Raw genomic sequence first — 17,383 nt, 5'->3', positions numbered from 1 at the left:
CACATGCAACTCATCAGCCAGAGCATATTTGCTGTGTTTTTGTTCCGCCTTTTTTACATTTTTTTTGCAATCTGTTTCAGATGACCTCAGATGAAGTCTGCCAGTGAATAAACAGGTCTAAGGGACGGCATGTAAAGGATGCCCCCAAAATAGCAGTCCAGCCGTGTGAATGGACGCTAAAATGTAAAGAATGACCCTTTCCCACATAATTTGGTCTAAGTATACGCCACTGTGTGCGCAAGAGAGAGAATGGGGGGAGGAAACGTCCCAGAAAGCGCCAGATACTGGAGATTCCATCCCAGTAGTTCATCATAAAGCAATGGTTCCAAAAGCACAAGACATGATACAGAGGACAACTATTAAAACGACAGCTTGAAAATGACAGATGGTCCCGCAAGAAACCTCAATATAATGACACCAACTGGCCATTTTAATCACAATTCCAGTTCTGATACTTCCTGCGCATTTCCACATGTAAGAAAAGTGCAATTTATTTTTTCCACAGTTTCTGTGGGTGAGGCAGGCATGTCACGATGCATCCTCGCCCGAATGCGACTGTAGGCAACACGCGGCCAGACAATAGGGAGGCTGAATGCAGACAGGAGCCCTAAAGGTCAACTGGCATCAGCACGATAGGACTTGTTCAGTCAGTCAGTCAGGTCACCTTACAGGGAAATTACAGGCTCCGGCGCTGCACCCTTCACTGCGGCCCACCGGCTGCAGGTCTGCGGCAAAACAATGGACAAGTGAAGGCTGCGAAATGTGTTTAAATTCTTTATTTGATCAAAGAGTTGGAAAGCTTCAAAAGACAGAAACATGAAGGATGCACTAAAATCTACTGTATGCTAAGAACACAACAACAATGGTATGAAGCATAAACTCATCAGTCTACAATATATTTATAAAAAAGTAAACACAGGAAAATAAAGATTGTGGAGCTATAGTGTGGTAAAGGTCACAACTGCATCCTTTGAATACTCAAAAAGCTTTATGTAGAAGACAATCGTAACAAGGGAGTGTTCAGTCTTCGGGAAAACAACAAGTATTCTAACGCATCTGATAATATTCCACCATGTTCTAATCTCTCACAGGAAAAACATTTAAGAGAAATACTGCTCATGGTTTTTTTTTTTTTTTTTTAGCTATTTCATTAATATAACAAAAAAACTGATATATTGCACAAGCCCAAAATTCATAATTCATGGGGTTTTAACAATGCCAAAGCCTGAAAGTATTATGTAGATTGGAGCGTCATGACAGGTATTCAGTGCAACCGTAAAAATCAATTTTAATTTGATTTTCTCCCCTTCACCTTATCACACAAGCAACAGCATCTGTTCTCCATTCTGCGCGTAATCTTTTTTCAACAGCCCCCTCTTGGGTTTTCTGAAGAAATTATATAAGCCAATTTTTATATAATCATATAAGACACTATATAAGCCAAAAGGTTGTTGTTTTTTTTTGTCCCCCCCCTCCATTCAGTTACTGTGGTCGTGTCAATATATCACATCACCACACTGCCACATGCCAAAAAGAAAGGTACAAAACACAAAAAAAAAAAAAAAAAAGTAAAGATTCAAAAGGGTTTGGTTAAGTCCAGCTAAAATGCATAAAATAAAAATATCAGTAGCACGATGCAATAAAGTCATCTCTACCTGAGAGGAACATTTGGCAGTGCTGGGCCAAAGGAAACCTGCATTTTCTTTGTTTTGTCACACGTCACTTAAAGTGGTTCATCTACGGCGGCGGTAAAGGTCCAATAAATGTAACACTTTCATTTATGATATACCACGTATGTAAATGAGCATTTTAAAACACTCCCGGAAGTAAAATTCTATACTTCATACATCACGTTCAGATATTATGCTGCCGGTATGATGGGCACATATCTACAATCTCGTGTATATACAGACAGCAAAAACGGTCACGGGGGTTCACAATTATTGGCCTAGAGTTCTACCAGGTACTCTCAAAATGTCACTTTACTGAACAACAAACTCTAAAGAGGTTATTTACAGCCAGAACGTGACCGCGAACACAAATAGGTGTGACTTTTGCTTAATATGCAGGTATTCTTTCTAAATAAATGTGATTTCTTCTCATCACAGAGCAGAATGCAACAGAGCAGCCAAGCTTTAGACACCGTTTCTGCCAACCAATCACCTAAAAACACTTTTAAAAACTTGCAGTGCGCCGATTTTCTGATGTGGCTCATGTCTGTATTTGATCAGCTTGTACTGCAAAATGGATTAAAACACAAACGCACAGCCATGTTCAAAAACCATTCAGAGGCTTGAGATCCTGGCTCGAGCCATGTTTACGTCTAGCACCTCAGAGCGTCTGGGTGGGCATGTCCACCCTCGTTGTTGGAGGCGGTTGTATGTGTGAAATGTGGGTTGCGTTCGTCCAGCGGTGCAGGTTGCGGGGTGCTGCTGCCCTCTGTCGCTGCGAGGAAGGCAGTGCAGGCGTGGCTCGGGAGAGGGGGGTGGGCGGGGCAGGAGGAAGGAGTGAGGAGAGGAGGGACGTTACTCATCACAGCCCAGCAGCTCCATTCGCAGGGTGATGCGCTCATGCCACTCCCACGGCAGAATGCGGACGAATCGGGCGAAGAAGGGCGGCTCGAACACGTTCTTTTTGTGAACATTGTTGTCGCTGTTGCCAGGGAAGATCTGCAGGTGGATGCAATACACCAATTCATACACTTTACGTACATAAAATGTACATTATTACATGTATTACTGGCATTACAGTAATGCTGATCATGATGCAAGATGGAGCTTTGGAAAAACTGCCTCTGCATTTCATTAACAACATGTCTGCATAGCAATGTCACAGCATTTGCAACATGGCTAAATTTATAGGTCACATGTTGAACACTTCACAAATGAATAAATAAATAAAAACATCCAGCGGTTGCAGTTTGTGTGTTTTTTTTTTTGTTTTTCTGAAGCTGTGGACAGACCTTGTCTCCTTTGGTCTTCTCATCTTTGAGCACACTCCAGCTCTGGCCATCGTTACTGTAGGACAGCTTGAACGCAGACACAAACTGGACATTCCCAAAGTCCTTTGCACCCTGCGTGACTATGCCTGTGATGCGTTTTGGTGACTCCAAGTCAACCTGTGTTGGGAAAAGAGGGTGAAGATGAAGAAGAAAAAAAAAAAAAACAACATCTGTCATTAACTAAAAAATAAAAAGATAATTTGTTTTTGTAATTTAAAAATGCTGTTTTTTTTTTTGCCGAATCAAACGACCTTTTACACCGTATTCATATTTTTAACAGGGTGTTGAAAAAGATCCCGCAACGCATCACCTGCAGCCACTCGGTGCGGTCGTTGGTGGCGGCGGTCCAGGCGTTGGTCTTGCCCTGCTTGTCCAGGCGCGCGTAGTGTGGGTGCCAGGTGAAGGCCTCCAGGCCCCACGTGCGGAAGCTGCTGGAGGCCGTCATCTGCCTGTCGCCGATCAGGCGAGACTTAACGCCCAAGGGCTCAGAGCAACCTGTCGTATTTAAATACACTGTGAAACAAGACAGCGGACAGACAGACAGACAGAGAGAGAGAGGGAGGGATAGAGAGGATGGAAAGATGGACATGAAGCAGCAGCATAGGCAAGACAGACCAGGTGACAACTGGCAGCAAGCAGCAGGCGGCATGCACGCCGATCAGCCACAACATTAGAACCACTGACAAGTGATGTGAATGACAACTTTTCTCTTTTTAGAGTGGCATCTGGCCATGGAACGGATAGATTATACAGCGTTTTTTTTTTTTTTTTTTTTTTTGGACAAAAGAATTTCACAAAGAATTGTGTGCCTATTGTTTGAGTTTGGGTGGTGGCCACAGGTACCCTGACACTCAACGAAACTGTGTGTTCTGACCTCATTTTTCAGCAATTTGCGTCTGACACAGTTCCCAGCAAACGGATAAGATAAACCAAGTTTTTTCTTATCTTATCTGTTTGCAGTGAACGGTCTGTGTTGGAAACAGGTGAAAATATTTCATTGACTGTGATGGCGTCAGTTACTGTGAAATGTTCCCGATCGCTACTAGGGCTACTAGGGCAGTGGTGGCCTAGCGGTTAAGGAAGCGGCCCCGTAATCAGAAGGTTGCCCGTTCGAATCCCGATCTGCCAAGGTGCCACTGAGGTGCCACTGAGCAAAGCACCGTCCCCCCACACTGCTCCCCGGGCGCCTGTCATGGCTGCCCACTGCTCACTCAGGGTGATGGGTTAAATGCAGAGGACAAATTTCACTGTGTGCACTGTGTGCTGTGCTGCTGTGTACCACATGTGACAATCACTTCACTTAACTTAATAAAAGTGCAAGACTGCCAATCAGGCGCAAATTGGTGAAAAACGTGAGGTCAGAACACACAGTTTCGTTGAGTGTGTTGCTGCGCAGCCACAGATTGGTCAGGGTACCTGTGTCCACCACCCAAACTCCAACAATAGGCACACAAGTATCGGACCAACAACGGGAAAGGGTGTCCTGGCCTGGTTAATTTCATGTTCCTTAACATGTTAATATCTCAATTTAAACCAATTATCTTGATGGATGTTCATTGACGGATGAGGGCCGTTTTGCCAGTAAAAGGGGGACTAACATTAGGTGGGTGGTCATAATGGCTGATCGGCGTATGCGCTGAATGTGTGTGTCTGTCTGTGGCCTAAGAGCAGGACATGCACTTCGATGAGATGAGGCAGCCTGAGACACAGCGAGAAAAACAAGTGGACATGGAACGCATGGTGAGACATGCACGCACAGTTCACTGAACTTTCGGATTTCGGTTCAAACCGGGAGGAATAAAATAATATGCTATGCTCCTTAAATGGAGTTACAGAGTGAACTCCAACTAAACCTCCTGAATCTGCTCCAGGCGAGATGGACCTTCCTCTGCCCGTTGCTGGAGAGCAGCCAGACCCATGCTTTTACCAGATTTAACAATGTCTTATAAAGACACCACTGCATACATTAATCCGTGGAATAAATGCTGAAAAGGAGAGCACATTATAACGATGGACATGTCCTATAAGAATGACTCCTAGTTAAACCTATTACACATCCATCTTGGAGAAAAGTGTTACTTAGTTTAATCATACGCTGGTACAATTAGCTTAATTTCCATCAATCTCCTGGTGTAAAGTGTGACTGCTCTGAGCAGCTGAACTGAATCCCTAAATTCGTTCCTTAGTTCTGCACCATCATGATCCCTCATCCATGACACGAATGGAACTTAGGAACAGTAGAACTTCATGTATCATAATATGAAGTATTAACAAGCTGTGACATGCCGTTTTGCTATTTAGCATGTCCTGAATCATGTCACGTTTCCAACTATGCTCCTGTGGGACGTTTCCTCCCTCGAGCTTCTCTGACCCCACCCTCTGTGACCGGGTGTTTACCATTGAGCTCGCATCCAACCAGCTCCAAACGCAGGGTGCAGGCCTTGCGGCACACCACAGGGATGATGCGCAGGTACTGAGCAACGATGGGCGGGTCGAACAGGTTGGTCTTCGTGCCGTCGTTGTCAACATTACCCACAAACACCTGGAGGACGGTGAATCATAGTTACCACGTCTGCCACGCTGTGATAAATATTGATCCTGTCAGTCACTGTTTCACGCGACAGCCAGGATTTGGACCTTAAAACGTCACAGGCGCGGGTTGAGAAAGCTCACCAAGTCTTTGGTCAGGCCGTCGGGCCTGTACATGGTGTACGTGCGACCGTCTATGCTGGAAGCCACTTTGAAGGCCTTGACGTACTCCGCAACACCCATGCGGCTGGCGCCCTGCGTAATGATGCCGGTCAGTCGCATCTTTCTCTGCATGTTGATCTGCGCAAGGGACACAAATGATATTACATATATCAACATCCTTACAACAGAACGTATCAGCGGGAGTCGAATCCGAATATGGAATACTGAGCCTTACAGAAAACGCAGCAGAATCTGGCAACACTGGAGGTCTGGAGGCAACATATGTGTATATGCATTCATCTCAGCAAAGATTATGACTGAATATGTTTAAAAACGTGACAAGGCTTAAGACAAACTAAATAAACTATGATTTTGCTGCCAGAAAGGGTTGGACATCTGCACGTCCCCTCACCTCAATCCAGGGGTTCCTGTCATGGCTGGCTGCAGTCCAGGCGTTGACTAAGCCCTTGTTGTTGAGGCGGGCCAGCTCCGGTCCCCAGCGCTGCAGGCCCAGAATGCCGTAGTGCACCGATGACGCGGTGATCTGGGACTCCGCGATCCCGCCGCCCTCCATGCCCAGCAGGGAGATGCACCCTGGAGGGAGAAACCCGGTGCGGTCTTTAAGGGCGTGGCACCGTATTCCGCTGCGCTAGGAGATTTGTGAAGATGCTCTTTGACAACATACAAAAGCAGCCTTGTCTTCAAAGTGCTTCTCATGTGGCTTACTTCATTCCCTTTAGCATGGAAGATGTATTTGAGCCAAATCATTGCATGTTGGGTGCAAGGTTAACCGCATACTCACGCAGCTGGCAGTGCTTTCCGACGTAAGGAGACGGGCAGCGGCAATTGAAGTCCCCATCAAGGTCCCTGCACATGCCTCCATTCTTGCATGGCTGGCCAGCACAGTCGTTGACATCTGCAACGAGGTTGGCATCACGTCGTCACACGCGCTGGCAGCAGAGATGGCAGAAAGCACAGAAATCCTCCGCAAATTCTTTTAATATCCCCCTATACGGCAGAACAGCAGCCGACGTGCGCGCAGTTACTAACGTCATGAGGTGAGTGGCAAGCAAACGCATTCACAGGGGCTGGTGTAAATCCCTGCGCTCAGACGTTAGCGAGGGTCGCGACGCGTTCCCTCCGACGCCGAAACATGCCGGGCACGGGCCACTAATCTGCTTTAGGAGCACAGGGCACTGCCACTTTGTCCAGGTCGCCAAGTAGGTCGCCACTAAACCGGCGTAATTTACATTTCATTTACGGCACTTACCAGACGCCCTTATCCAGAGCGACTTACAATCAGTAGTTACAGGGACAGTCCCCCCCCTGGAGACACTCAGGGTTAAGTGTCTTGCTCAGGGACACAATGGTAGTAAGTGGGATTTGAACCTGGGACTTCTGGTTCATAGGCGAGTGTGTTAGCCACTAGGCTACTACCACCAAATTATTGTCCCCCGATTCAGAGGGTGGAACATTCCAGAGGAAATGAAGGGGGGAAAAGGGGATTATCGCGTTAAACCAGAAAGCAGATGGGGAAGACGTCACGGCCTGGTACTTTAGGATGCCATCAGTCCTGCAGAAGATAAGCAGAATTTGCCGATGCCCATAGACGCCAAACTGTGATCACAAAAAATTGGCGAAGAAACATTTTCCCACGACTTCTGCGTGTTGGCCATGGCTGCACGCAATGCACAAAACTCAACACAACTGCTGATGCACGGATCGCATCTGTCAAGGCAGCCTGACCCCAAAGTTAATCCAGAGAGAGGTCAGTCGGCAGCGGCATGTGACGACAGGAGCACAAGCTTCAGCGCAGGAGCCACCGGGAGAACGCCGGGGAAACAAAGAACAGAGAGGAGCTATTGTCCGGCATCTTGTGACTGGCCTGTCGCACCCAAATGAGCCTCCGACCTGCTGATCTGGGAGACGCGTTCACCTTCTGCCCGCAGCCCGGGCATCTGGGAGATGCCCGAAGGGATGCGCTGATAGGTGTTGGCATTAAGCACTCATATGATTTCTCTCGCCACTGTGGGGGCAGCAGCCGCGTTTCGAGAAAAGTGCTGACTGTCTCATGAAACAAGCAAGTTCGCAAACAAAGAGCTTTTTGTTGAGGAATGGCTCTGCACAAGGTTAACTATGGTACGTTGGAGTTTTTCTTATTTTATATATATATATATATATATATATATATATATATATATATATGTGTGTGTGTGTGTGTGTGTGTGTGTGTGTGTGTGTGTGTGTGTGTGTGTGTGTGTGTGTGTGTGTGTGTGTGTATAAAACATAAGAAAAACTCTCCAACGTATCATAGTTGTACTAATACAGAGAGCTCCTTAGAGAGCTCCTTAAAGAACAATTCATTACTGCATATTTACATCCACTGGTATAATTTATAGATTTATGTCTTTACATATATGTATGTATATATGTATACGTAAAGACATAAATCTATAAATCATACCAGTGGATGTAAATATTGAATACACATACATATTCAATATTTACATCCACTGGTATGATTGATAGATTATGCAAACATCATATTATACAGTTGTAAACAGTAGTGTGTTATGGGGGGGGGTGGTCATGTCCTGTCCTGGTGGGTTGAGATGTGTGTGTGTGTGTGTGTGTGTGTGTGTGTGTGTGTGTGTGTATATATATATATATTTTTTTTTTTTTCCCTCACTCCACTAGGACATGACCCCCCCCTCAATAACACACTACTGTTAACAACTGTGTAATATGATGTTTGCATAATGAATAAATAATATACCTTACAGGATATATAATATTGAGTGTCGTGTCTCATATGGTGAAAAAATAAACGCCCAGGCTCGGAAAAAAAAATCTGTTCCGGGACCAGACCAATCCAACCTATCGAAGCTAATGAGCCCGACGTTCGGCAGGCTGGAAGCTTTCGACACGGATTTCATGGCCCCTCGCCGAGCTTTCAGGACAATTTCACACAGCTGGCACGCCGCTCCCATCATCCTTGAGTAAAGACCATCGCGGCATCAGAGGCAAACTTCATTCGCTCTCCCGCCTCCGCTTCCACTTTACCCCAGCAACAATGACCACGAAGGCGTGGGCATCGGCCTCTCGCTGTTGGCTGGACAACAGCACGTGCGTGTCTGCATGTTTGAATTTGGACTGGCATCTATGGGAACCGTGGGAAAGCGTTTGTTTGCGCCTCACACTGTACCATGGTATCCTTTTGAGTTTTGGTTTGATTGTGGTAAATTATGTGCCCGAATGCTTTGGAGGGAAGAGTTTGGCGCTCCTGAGCGTCCCAGGAGACCGGTCATCTGCTGAGGGCATGAGGACGAGCCCCTCTGCCCACACACTTGAGACCGCCACAAGGAGGTGGGTCCAGGGAAGGACCGTCACCAACATGGCCCTAGATTACGGCCCTAGATCTTGTCCTCCACTGAAAACCGGGCTAAGTACCAATGAACCTTATCTAGCCGGCGATACGGGTGAAGTGAAAACATCCGTTTGAGTCGATACGCCCGTGCGGAGTACATGGGCCGATGCGGATGACTCTGCGCTCTGGAGGGCCAGCGCTGGGCGGGGGGAGGGATGTTGCTGACGCCAGCAGTCCGGTCCCAGAGGCGGAGAACGCCAGCGAAGCACCCAGCACGCTCCATCCGAGCTGAACCGCAAGGCGCAGAGCACTCGGTCACATGGGCGCCTCCGTGCATGGTGTGCAACTGCACAGAGACGACTAGGGACCGTACACGATACAAAAATGCATCCAAGCATCATTATGACCACTGAAGACAAATATTAATTAAGTGTATAATGTAAATTAAGTGTAAAATCGGCTAAGCCCTCAATTATTTTGTGGTTCTTTCAAAAGAATAACTAATGCATTGTTCATTTGCTTTATAATGCACAACGCAGGCCTCTTTTCGAGCCCAAAGCCTTAAAATTTGTCCAGTCCGGGACTCGGTCCTTACTGTTTTGGCAGTGGACGCCATCAAAGCCTTCACGACATTTGCAGACGTACTCGCTGAAGACGTCGCCGCGCCGCGTCTGCCTGATGACCTCACAAACGCCATCGTTCTTGCAGGGGTTGGGATTGCACGGCCCTAGACATGGAAGGTCAAAGAGCAAGACGACAGCAAATTGCACTTTAATGTGTACAGCAGGAATCGGAAGCATTCTTAACAAGTATTACAGTAGTAACAGCACCGCGATTCGTCACAGACTTGACCCAAACCACAACCAGATTTGTCAATTCGCTTTCGGGGAGAGCCGGAGTACGACTGCTCCCTTAAAAAAATGGGAACGAAACCGGGCCGCAGAGCTGCTTCCGTTTAATAGACGGCGCAGAAAGCCACATGGAGAAATACGTATGATGTCAGCGTATGATGGACATCGTGGTTTGAAGTCAAGCCGGCGACCTGGCCGTGCATGTGATTTACAGCATTTACCAGACGCCCTTATCCAGAGCGACTTACAATCAGTAGTTACAGGGACAGTCCCCACCTGGAGACACTCAGGGTTAAGTGTCTTGCTCAGGGACACAATGGCAGTAAGTGGGATTTGAACCTGGGTCTTCTGGTTCATAGGCGAGTGTGTTACCCACTAGGCCACTACCACCCCATGTGATGCTATGCATGAAGCAGTGCATGTCTGCGGCGTAGCACTAGATCAACTTTCTGTGGCCGCAGTGGAGATGAAGGCGTGGCAAGGTTACCGGTCTCGGTGTCGTTACAGGTGTCTCCGGTGAAGCCGTCTGGACAGATGCATATGAAAGGACTGTCGGCCACCCCGGTCACGCAGGTGCCTCCATTCTGGCAGACGTTCACCTCGCAGGCGTCTTGGGCAGAGAGACGGACAGGACGGTGAAAATGCGAGAGAAAAACAAGATGTGAAAAACATCAGTCGCGTGCGGTCGCTGGAGCCGTGAATGCTGACACAGCCGCCACGGGACCGACTTCTGTGTACTGTGGGCCGGGACAAACATACACTAAGCCCAACCAGGCCCCGTTTGTCATTTTTCAGGGTCTCTCAAAAAGGTCCACGTTTGCTCAAGGTTGAATGAATTGCATGCTGGGCCAGAACGGTCTGGGGACGGAGCTGCTGACTGTTTAAATAACACAGGCAAGAGCTGCGGTCCTCCAAAAAAAAAAAAAAGAAAAAGTAGCAGGAAGCTAAATAGTAACCTTTATATTCTTGAGGCCAAAGCTCTGAAAGGTCTGGTTTAGTTTTCCCACAACGCCGCAGTCAGAGAATCCACCCCTTGAAAAAGCCCCCAATGGGACGCGGTCAGAGTAAAATACGAGGCGAACGGCAATTCCGACACTTTTTTTTTTTTTTTTTATCACTCAGAGACGGCCTTGACGTCCCCTCGGATCTAAAGTCTCGGGGGCGGTGGCGTCCTTGGCCCTGAGCAGACACATCCTTATCCAAAATCTTCGGGAAAGGAATGCATCCTCCAACCAGCTACTACAACCCCGTCCCACACTGCCAGAATCCGAGCCGCTCCCATCTGGCAGAACCACAAACTGTGACAGGCGCGGAAGGGTCCCTTTCGTTCCCAGGACTTGCCTTTTTTGGACAACCTTCCACATCTGTGGTGACCTTTGTCGAGTTGCTCGTGGAGGAAATGAACGTGAAACTGCAAAGACGAGGTCACCCGATATGAACTGAAACTTACGTCTGGGCACATCAGATGACATTCAGTAACTGGGAATTTTGTTTTGAAGGAATAAATAAAATTACATTTATCTGCAATGAAAAGCCGACAGTCCACCAACTCCACTTACATCTAATTGAGGTGATTTTAAATTTACTTTGATATAAGCTTTTCTTGCTACAATTACAAACATCTTCAACCTATTAAATCAATAGAGGGAAAACAAACAGAAAGAGAGAGAGATATATGGTCAATAAATTAATATAATCTGGGCTAATTTCTACTATTTTTTTAAAATGTACATATTTTGTGTACATAATAATATTCTTAATATTCAGCGAGAGACTAAACAAAGTCAAAAACACAGTACTTTATGTACAGTGTTAACAGTTCATGTTAAAAGCCCTTCTTAATTTTTGGTATGCAGAGTTTACATACACAAAACAGGTTTTATTTGCCAGTTACCCAGACATCAGGTCCTAAAAGAAGGCGCTGGAGGGCAAAAAAAAAAAAGGAGCAAAGTCATCATCTGTAAAACGCGTTTGATCAACTGGAACATTTGATTCGCGTCCCATCAGCTGAAAAGGCCTTTTGATCAGCAGAAAATCTCAATGGCCACTTTCAGCACTCTTAACGCATCCCTTTCCGCTCCGCGCGAGGCTCGATAAAAAGGCCTTTTCACGCGCCGGAGTGGTTAAGCAGGAAATCGACTCTGGCCGGGCCACTTCAGCCGAAGTGAAGGAGCCTCGCGAGTGTCCCGATTGGCTGGCACTCTCGCCACCCTCCGGGACAGGGCCAGGAGGGCGTGAGAGCGCGCCGCTCGCGGGCTTTTTGCAGCTCCAGGCCGCTGCCGTGACTCGCGGCCACAGACGCCGGCCCGCCGGTTCGCCGTTAAGCTCCTGAGCGGATAAGGTAGCGGTATCGTATTAGGAGCAGATGGGAACCAAAACAACCAAAGCACGTGCTGGCGAGAGTCACCTGTCACCAAAAAAAAAAAAAAAAAAACTGGGTCACGCGGCTCAGAAATAATAAAAAAAAATAAAACAGAAGAGTAACACACGTACACGCGTAACAGCCGTTCCCTCGCGGTAAGGACGCGCGCGGCGGGAAAGAAAGTGCAAGTGAAGTGATTGTCACTTGTGATACACAGCGGCACAGCACACGGTGCACACCGTGAAATGTGTCCTCTGCATTTATCCCATCACCCTTGGTGAGCAGTGGGCGGCCATGACAGGCGCCCGGGGAGCAGCGTGTGGGGACGGTGCTTTGCTCGGTGGCACCTTGGCGGACCGGGATTCGAACCGGCAACCTTCTGATTACGGGGCCGCCTCCTTAAAGCAAAGCCAGATGGAATGTCACACGGTTGCGACGCAACAGTGGCACCGAATCGGTGTTGACGGCAGCGACCGACACAAGTGGGCGGCGCGAGCGAAGCCTCATTAGGCGTCCCGCAAAGTTTTGATCTTCCTCAAAGCGACGCGCCGGTCCCTTTCAAGCCTCTCCCGGCGCGAGGAGGACGGGGCCACAGAGCTCGTTACGATTTCTCCGTTTCAGAAGACATCTCGAGCACGGGTGGCATGCGAGCGCGCTATAAATAGCCCCATTTACGCGGGACGGGCTTCGCGTGGTCTAGCGAGGGGGAAGCGGCGTCGTGTGCCACTCGGCATCTCGGTGTCCCAGAACTTTTTGTTTCTGTCTCCTGGGTCGCAGCCCGGGACCTGCAGCTCACGGTATTTACCAGACGCCCTTATCCAGAGCGACTTACAGTCAGTAGTTACAGGGACAGTCCCCCCCTGGAGACACTCAGGGTTAAGTGTCTTGATCAGGGACACCATAGTAGTAAGTGGGGTTTGAACCCGGGTCTTCTGGTTCATAGGCGAGTGTGTTACCTACTAGGCCACTACCACCCCACTCGGCGGAGCTATTTGTGGCTCGGACTGAGATCTCAGTCATTTCAGTTCTAAATGTACCGGTTGACCAACGTCCAAAAATACAGTACTCTGTCCGGCCATTAATCCTACCGGCTGTACGGTTTAGGCGACAGAAGCCCGCTGGCTTTGAGCTCATTGCGAGAAGAAGAAGAAGAAATTTCACACTATCTGCAGGGAATGGGCTTTTAAAAAATGCATCACAGCAGATTGGTAAGTGGGACAGGACAGGGGTGGTGACGGAAAAGATTTTCCATATTGCATGAAGTGTTGATTATGATTCATTCATCATTAATCTGGAAGAAGCCCTCACTGGTAAGTTCTCCCTACCGGAGAACAACGTGACTGCGAGGAAGTCAAACCCTTATCCAACCACGGCGAACGTTAACTCACGAAAGGCTGCGGGACCAGACAACATCCCGGGAAGATGCTCAGAGGATGTGCAGACCAGCTGGCAGATGTTCTCACAGACATCTTCCAACACCTCACTGAGCACCGACGTCGTTCCTTAGAGGTCTTCCGAGTTTTGAGAGGATGGTCATGAAGAACACGAAAGACCCTGCTGCCCTCCACCCTGGACCCACTGCCTGTCGTCACCCTGCATCTGACCCTCACCCCCCTGGACAATAAGGACACATGCGCACACATGCTGTTCATAGACAGTTCAGCATTCAACACCACCATTCCTCAGCACCTGGTCGAGAAGCTGAGCCTTCTGGGCCTGAACACCTCCATCTGCGACCGGATCTTGGACTTCCTGACTGAGGGACCTCTGGGGACACTCAGGGTTAAGTGTCTTGCTCAGGGACACAATGGTAGTAAGTGGGATTTGAACCTGGGTCTTCTGGTTCATAGGCGAGTGTGGTACCCGCTAGCAAGAACGATGAGTCGGCTGCATCGGGAAAGCCACCAGCGTTGTGAAGGACACCACACACCACTCACATACGCTCTTCACCCTCCTACCATCCGGGAAAAGGTACCGAAGCGTTTGGGCCCTCACCGCCAGGCTGTGCAACAGCTTCATCCCACAAGACATCATACACCTGAACACTCAGGGACTTTGCACTCTGGACTGACACACACACACACACACACACACATTTACGGCATTTATCAGACGCTCTTATCCAGAGTGACTTACAATCAGTAGATACAGGGACAGTCCCCTCCTGGAGACACTCAGGGTTAAGTGTCTTGCTCAGGGACACAACGGTAGTAAGTGGGGTTTGTACCTGGGTCTTCTGGTTCATAGGCGAGTGTGTTACCCACTAGACTACCACACACACAACCTACGTTATATTGAGTAATATTAACTATTATTTCACTCTTCCATTTTGCATAGCAGTATCTGCACTATTTTTACTTGGAACAATCTTTTTGTTAAATGTCACTCTTGCACGGTCTGTGTCCCCTGTTTCCACTTCATGTCAGAACGTAACTTTGTTTAAACGTCACGCGCAGCGGCAGGTTCCGGAGAAACGTTGTACCGTCTAACACCGTACCATAGCTGAAGTGACAACGGAGCTCAACCTCAACAACTCATCTGTCGCTGGCTGAAGTCAAGAGGACAAATGGGACCGTTGCCGGAGGAAGAGATCCCGGGCGCCAGATGGCCAGAGAGCCAAGTGGCCGGCTGAATGGTTTAGGGCGCACAAACACACGCATTCATTAAAAAAAAGAAGAAGAAGCGGAGTGTGGATGACTATATTTAGCTCGAGCTGGCTCAGCCAGCCAGAAAATAAAAAGGTGGAGACGCAGTTCTGCCTCCCCGTCCCCTTGGGCTTTTTTTTTTTTTTTACAGTAAAAAAAAATAGTAAAAACACATAGAAGAATCCCCCCCCCTGGCCCGAAGGCGTCTTTCCTCTCGGTGGAAGGGCACAGTAAGTGCGGGCCGGTCCCACGGGAGTGGACGTTAGTTGGCAGGAAGTGTCCCCCCCCCCGCGACCTCGGCGGGGTCACCGCACCCCACCTCGGGTCTGCAGCTCCTGGGAAGGGGTGCCATTCGCGGAAAATACAACATCCGGTTCTGTTAAGCAAATGGAAAGAACAGAACGCGGCTGCCCGGCGCAAAATGTTGTTTTAAGCCGGTCATCCTTTTTTTTTTTTTTTTTTTTTACATTTTTTATCCCGTTCGAAGGCTGCTAAAGTAGATTAGACGAACGCGTCGGCCGCGGAGAACATTAAGCCCGGTTGACGGTAAAATGCCCACTGACCGTGACAGCCGTGGGCTTCCAACTCCGTGGAAGTGGAAGGAACCAGGGCAGAGGCTGAACAAAGGGGGACGAGATGTGCACATGTAGGACAGAACACGGTGCCCTCGGGTCAGAAGCATTACAAATATATTTCTACAAGTATTGCCATAACAGGGAGAAGTTTTTTTTTTGTTTTTGTTTTATTTTATTAAAATTGGAAACGTGGGGGGAGAACGAGCCCGTCAGACGAACTTGGTGCCGAAACTCCGGCGTGTAAACAAACCGCCCACGTCCACCATTCCCGCGGGCGACACGCGTCGCGAAAGCGGCGACAAAAAGGAGCCAACTCACCGCCCGCCGCGGCGACGAGAACCAGGACGGCGGCCACGAGTGGCGTGGAAGGGGCCATGTCGTCCGCCGCCAGGTACTCGCTCGGGAACTCGGGGACGGTGCTCGCGTCTCCGACGGCGGGAGCGGTTGTGGCGCCGGAGCGGCTTCGGCTCTCCTCGGGACCGGAGCCCGGGTGGGTGGGAGGGCGGGGCCTGGCGGGGCGGGGCGATGGGGGGGGGGGGGGGGGGCGCCGCACGTGCGCGGCCGCCCGCGTCCAATGACGTCGCGCGTTGTGGTTGTGGCCCCGCCCACCGAGGGACCTGTAGGCGAGAGTAAAGCTGCCTCCGCGACTTAGTTACTTTTACGGCGTTTACAGTCAGTAGTTACAGGGACAGTCCCCCCCTGGAGACACTCAGGGTTAAGTATCTTGCTCAGGGACACGATAGTAGTAAGTGGGATTTGAACCTGGGTCTTCTGGTGCAAGTGTGTGGATTTTCACTTCCTGTCACCATTCGACAAGAAAGTGAAGTGAAGTGATTGTCACATGTGTTACACAGCAGCACAGCACACGGTGCACACAGTGAAATGTGTCCTCTGCATTTAACCCATCACCCTCAGTGAGCAGTGGGCAGCCATGACAGGCGCCCGGGGAGCAGTGTGTGGGGGCGGTGCTTTGCTCAGTGGCACCTCAGTGGCACCTTGGTGGATCAGGATTCGAACCGGCAACCTTCTGATTATGGGGCCGCTTCCTTAACCGCTAGGCCACCACTGCCTAGACTTAGTACAGCTAAGAAACATGTCTCATTGGGAGATTCCCAGCATTTTTGGCCTGTACAGCACATGTCAAACACATGCATTCGGGAACGGGTTGCAAGAGTGATGGAGGCCTGGGTCCCCCATCAGGAGAACAGGGCGTGCTGGCGCAAAGCCGGCGGCTCGGCCTGCTGAGGTCATTGTTGTGCATGTTCCTGAGCCAACATCTGTCCAAGAGAGAGGTCCTGTGTTGATCCAGTGTGTGGGTGATAAAATGCTCGAGCAATTCATCCTCCCTGTTTTTTTTTCCCCCTCCCTTCTACATGTCGTTTCTAGGCAGAGAGCTTGACTCCAAGGCAACTGTGTCTTTTGTCATTATGGAGCTTCTGGAGCTCTTGTGAATGCCATTTACATCAATTTGTTATTGTAATCTGACCAAATGTTGGCACCGTTAGTGGAGTCTAGATTTTAACTCATATGTCCCACTGCATTTAAATGAGAATAAATCTGTACAACCGGATCACAGTCACTTTAATCAGAGTCTCCAGCTGTTATACATCCACTTACAGTACCTGTGCTTCATAAATAGAAAGACTCCGGCCCATCATTAATTTGAGAGTTTAATTTGCAAGGCAGACATGAAACATGCAAGAAGAACTACAGTGAATGAATGTTTGTGATTAATGCCCCTCTCGACCTCCTTGGCCGATTGCAGGCTTTATAGTGCCCTTTATTTCCAGTGTGCACTTTAAATGAAGTCTCTTTCACTCACTTTCTTGTCCTATAGGGGCAGAACAGACAGTACAGTAGTACATGCAACCAGTGTCAGGATTTTACAGCC

The 17,383-nt window shown here is 48.7% G+C and overlaps 1 protein-coding gene across 2 annotated transcripts; it reads right to left on the bottom strand.

The window, feature by feature from the left end:
- Positions 1-1,093: 1,093 nt before the first annotated feature.
- mfge8b (milk fat globule EGF and factor V/VIII domain containing b) lies at positions 1,094-15,976 on the bottom strand. 2 transcript variants are annotated; one of them, XM_028958768.1, is made up of 10 exons: positions 15,811-15,976; positions 10,398-10,520; positions 9,655-9,786; positions 6,495-6,608; positions 6,105-6,286; positions 5,675-5,830; positions 5,399-5,543; positions 3,312-3,514; positions 2,963-3,118; positions 1,094-2,669 (listed from the first exon to the last, which is right to left on the bottom strand). In XM_028958768.1, exons 1-10 carry the CDS (start codon positions 15,866-15,868, stop codon positions 2,526-2,528), a joined length of 1,413 nt encoding a protein of 470 aa, XP_028814601.1. In that variant the 5' UTR covers positions 15,869-15,976; the 3' UTR covers positions 1,094-2,525. The 2 variants fall into 2 exon arrangements, with proteins under 2 accessions (XP_028814601.1, XP_028814602.1); XM_028958769.1 differs by having other exon boundaries at positions 3,312-3,496.
- Between the last annotated feature and the right edge of the window lie 1,407 nt (positions 15,977-17,383).

The sequence above is a fragment of the Denticeps clupeoides genome, chromosome 17 (assembly GCF_900700375.1).
Source record: "Denticeps clupeoides chromosome 17, fDenClu1.1, whole genome shotgun sequence".
Classification (NCBI taxonomy): Eukaryota; Metazoa; Chordata; class Actinopteri; order Clupeiformes; family Denticipitidae; genus Denticeps; species Denticeps clupeoides.
This window is presented reverse-complemented; position numbering and strand designations above follow the sequence as displayed.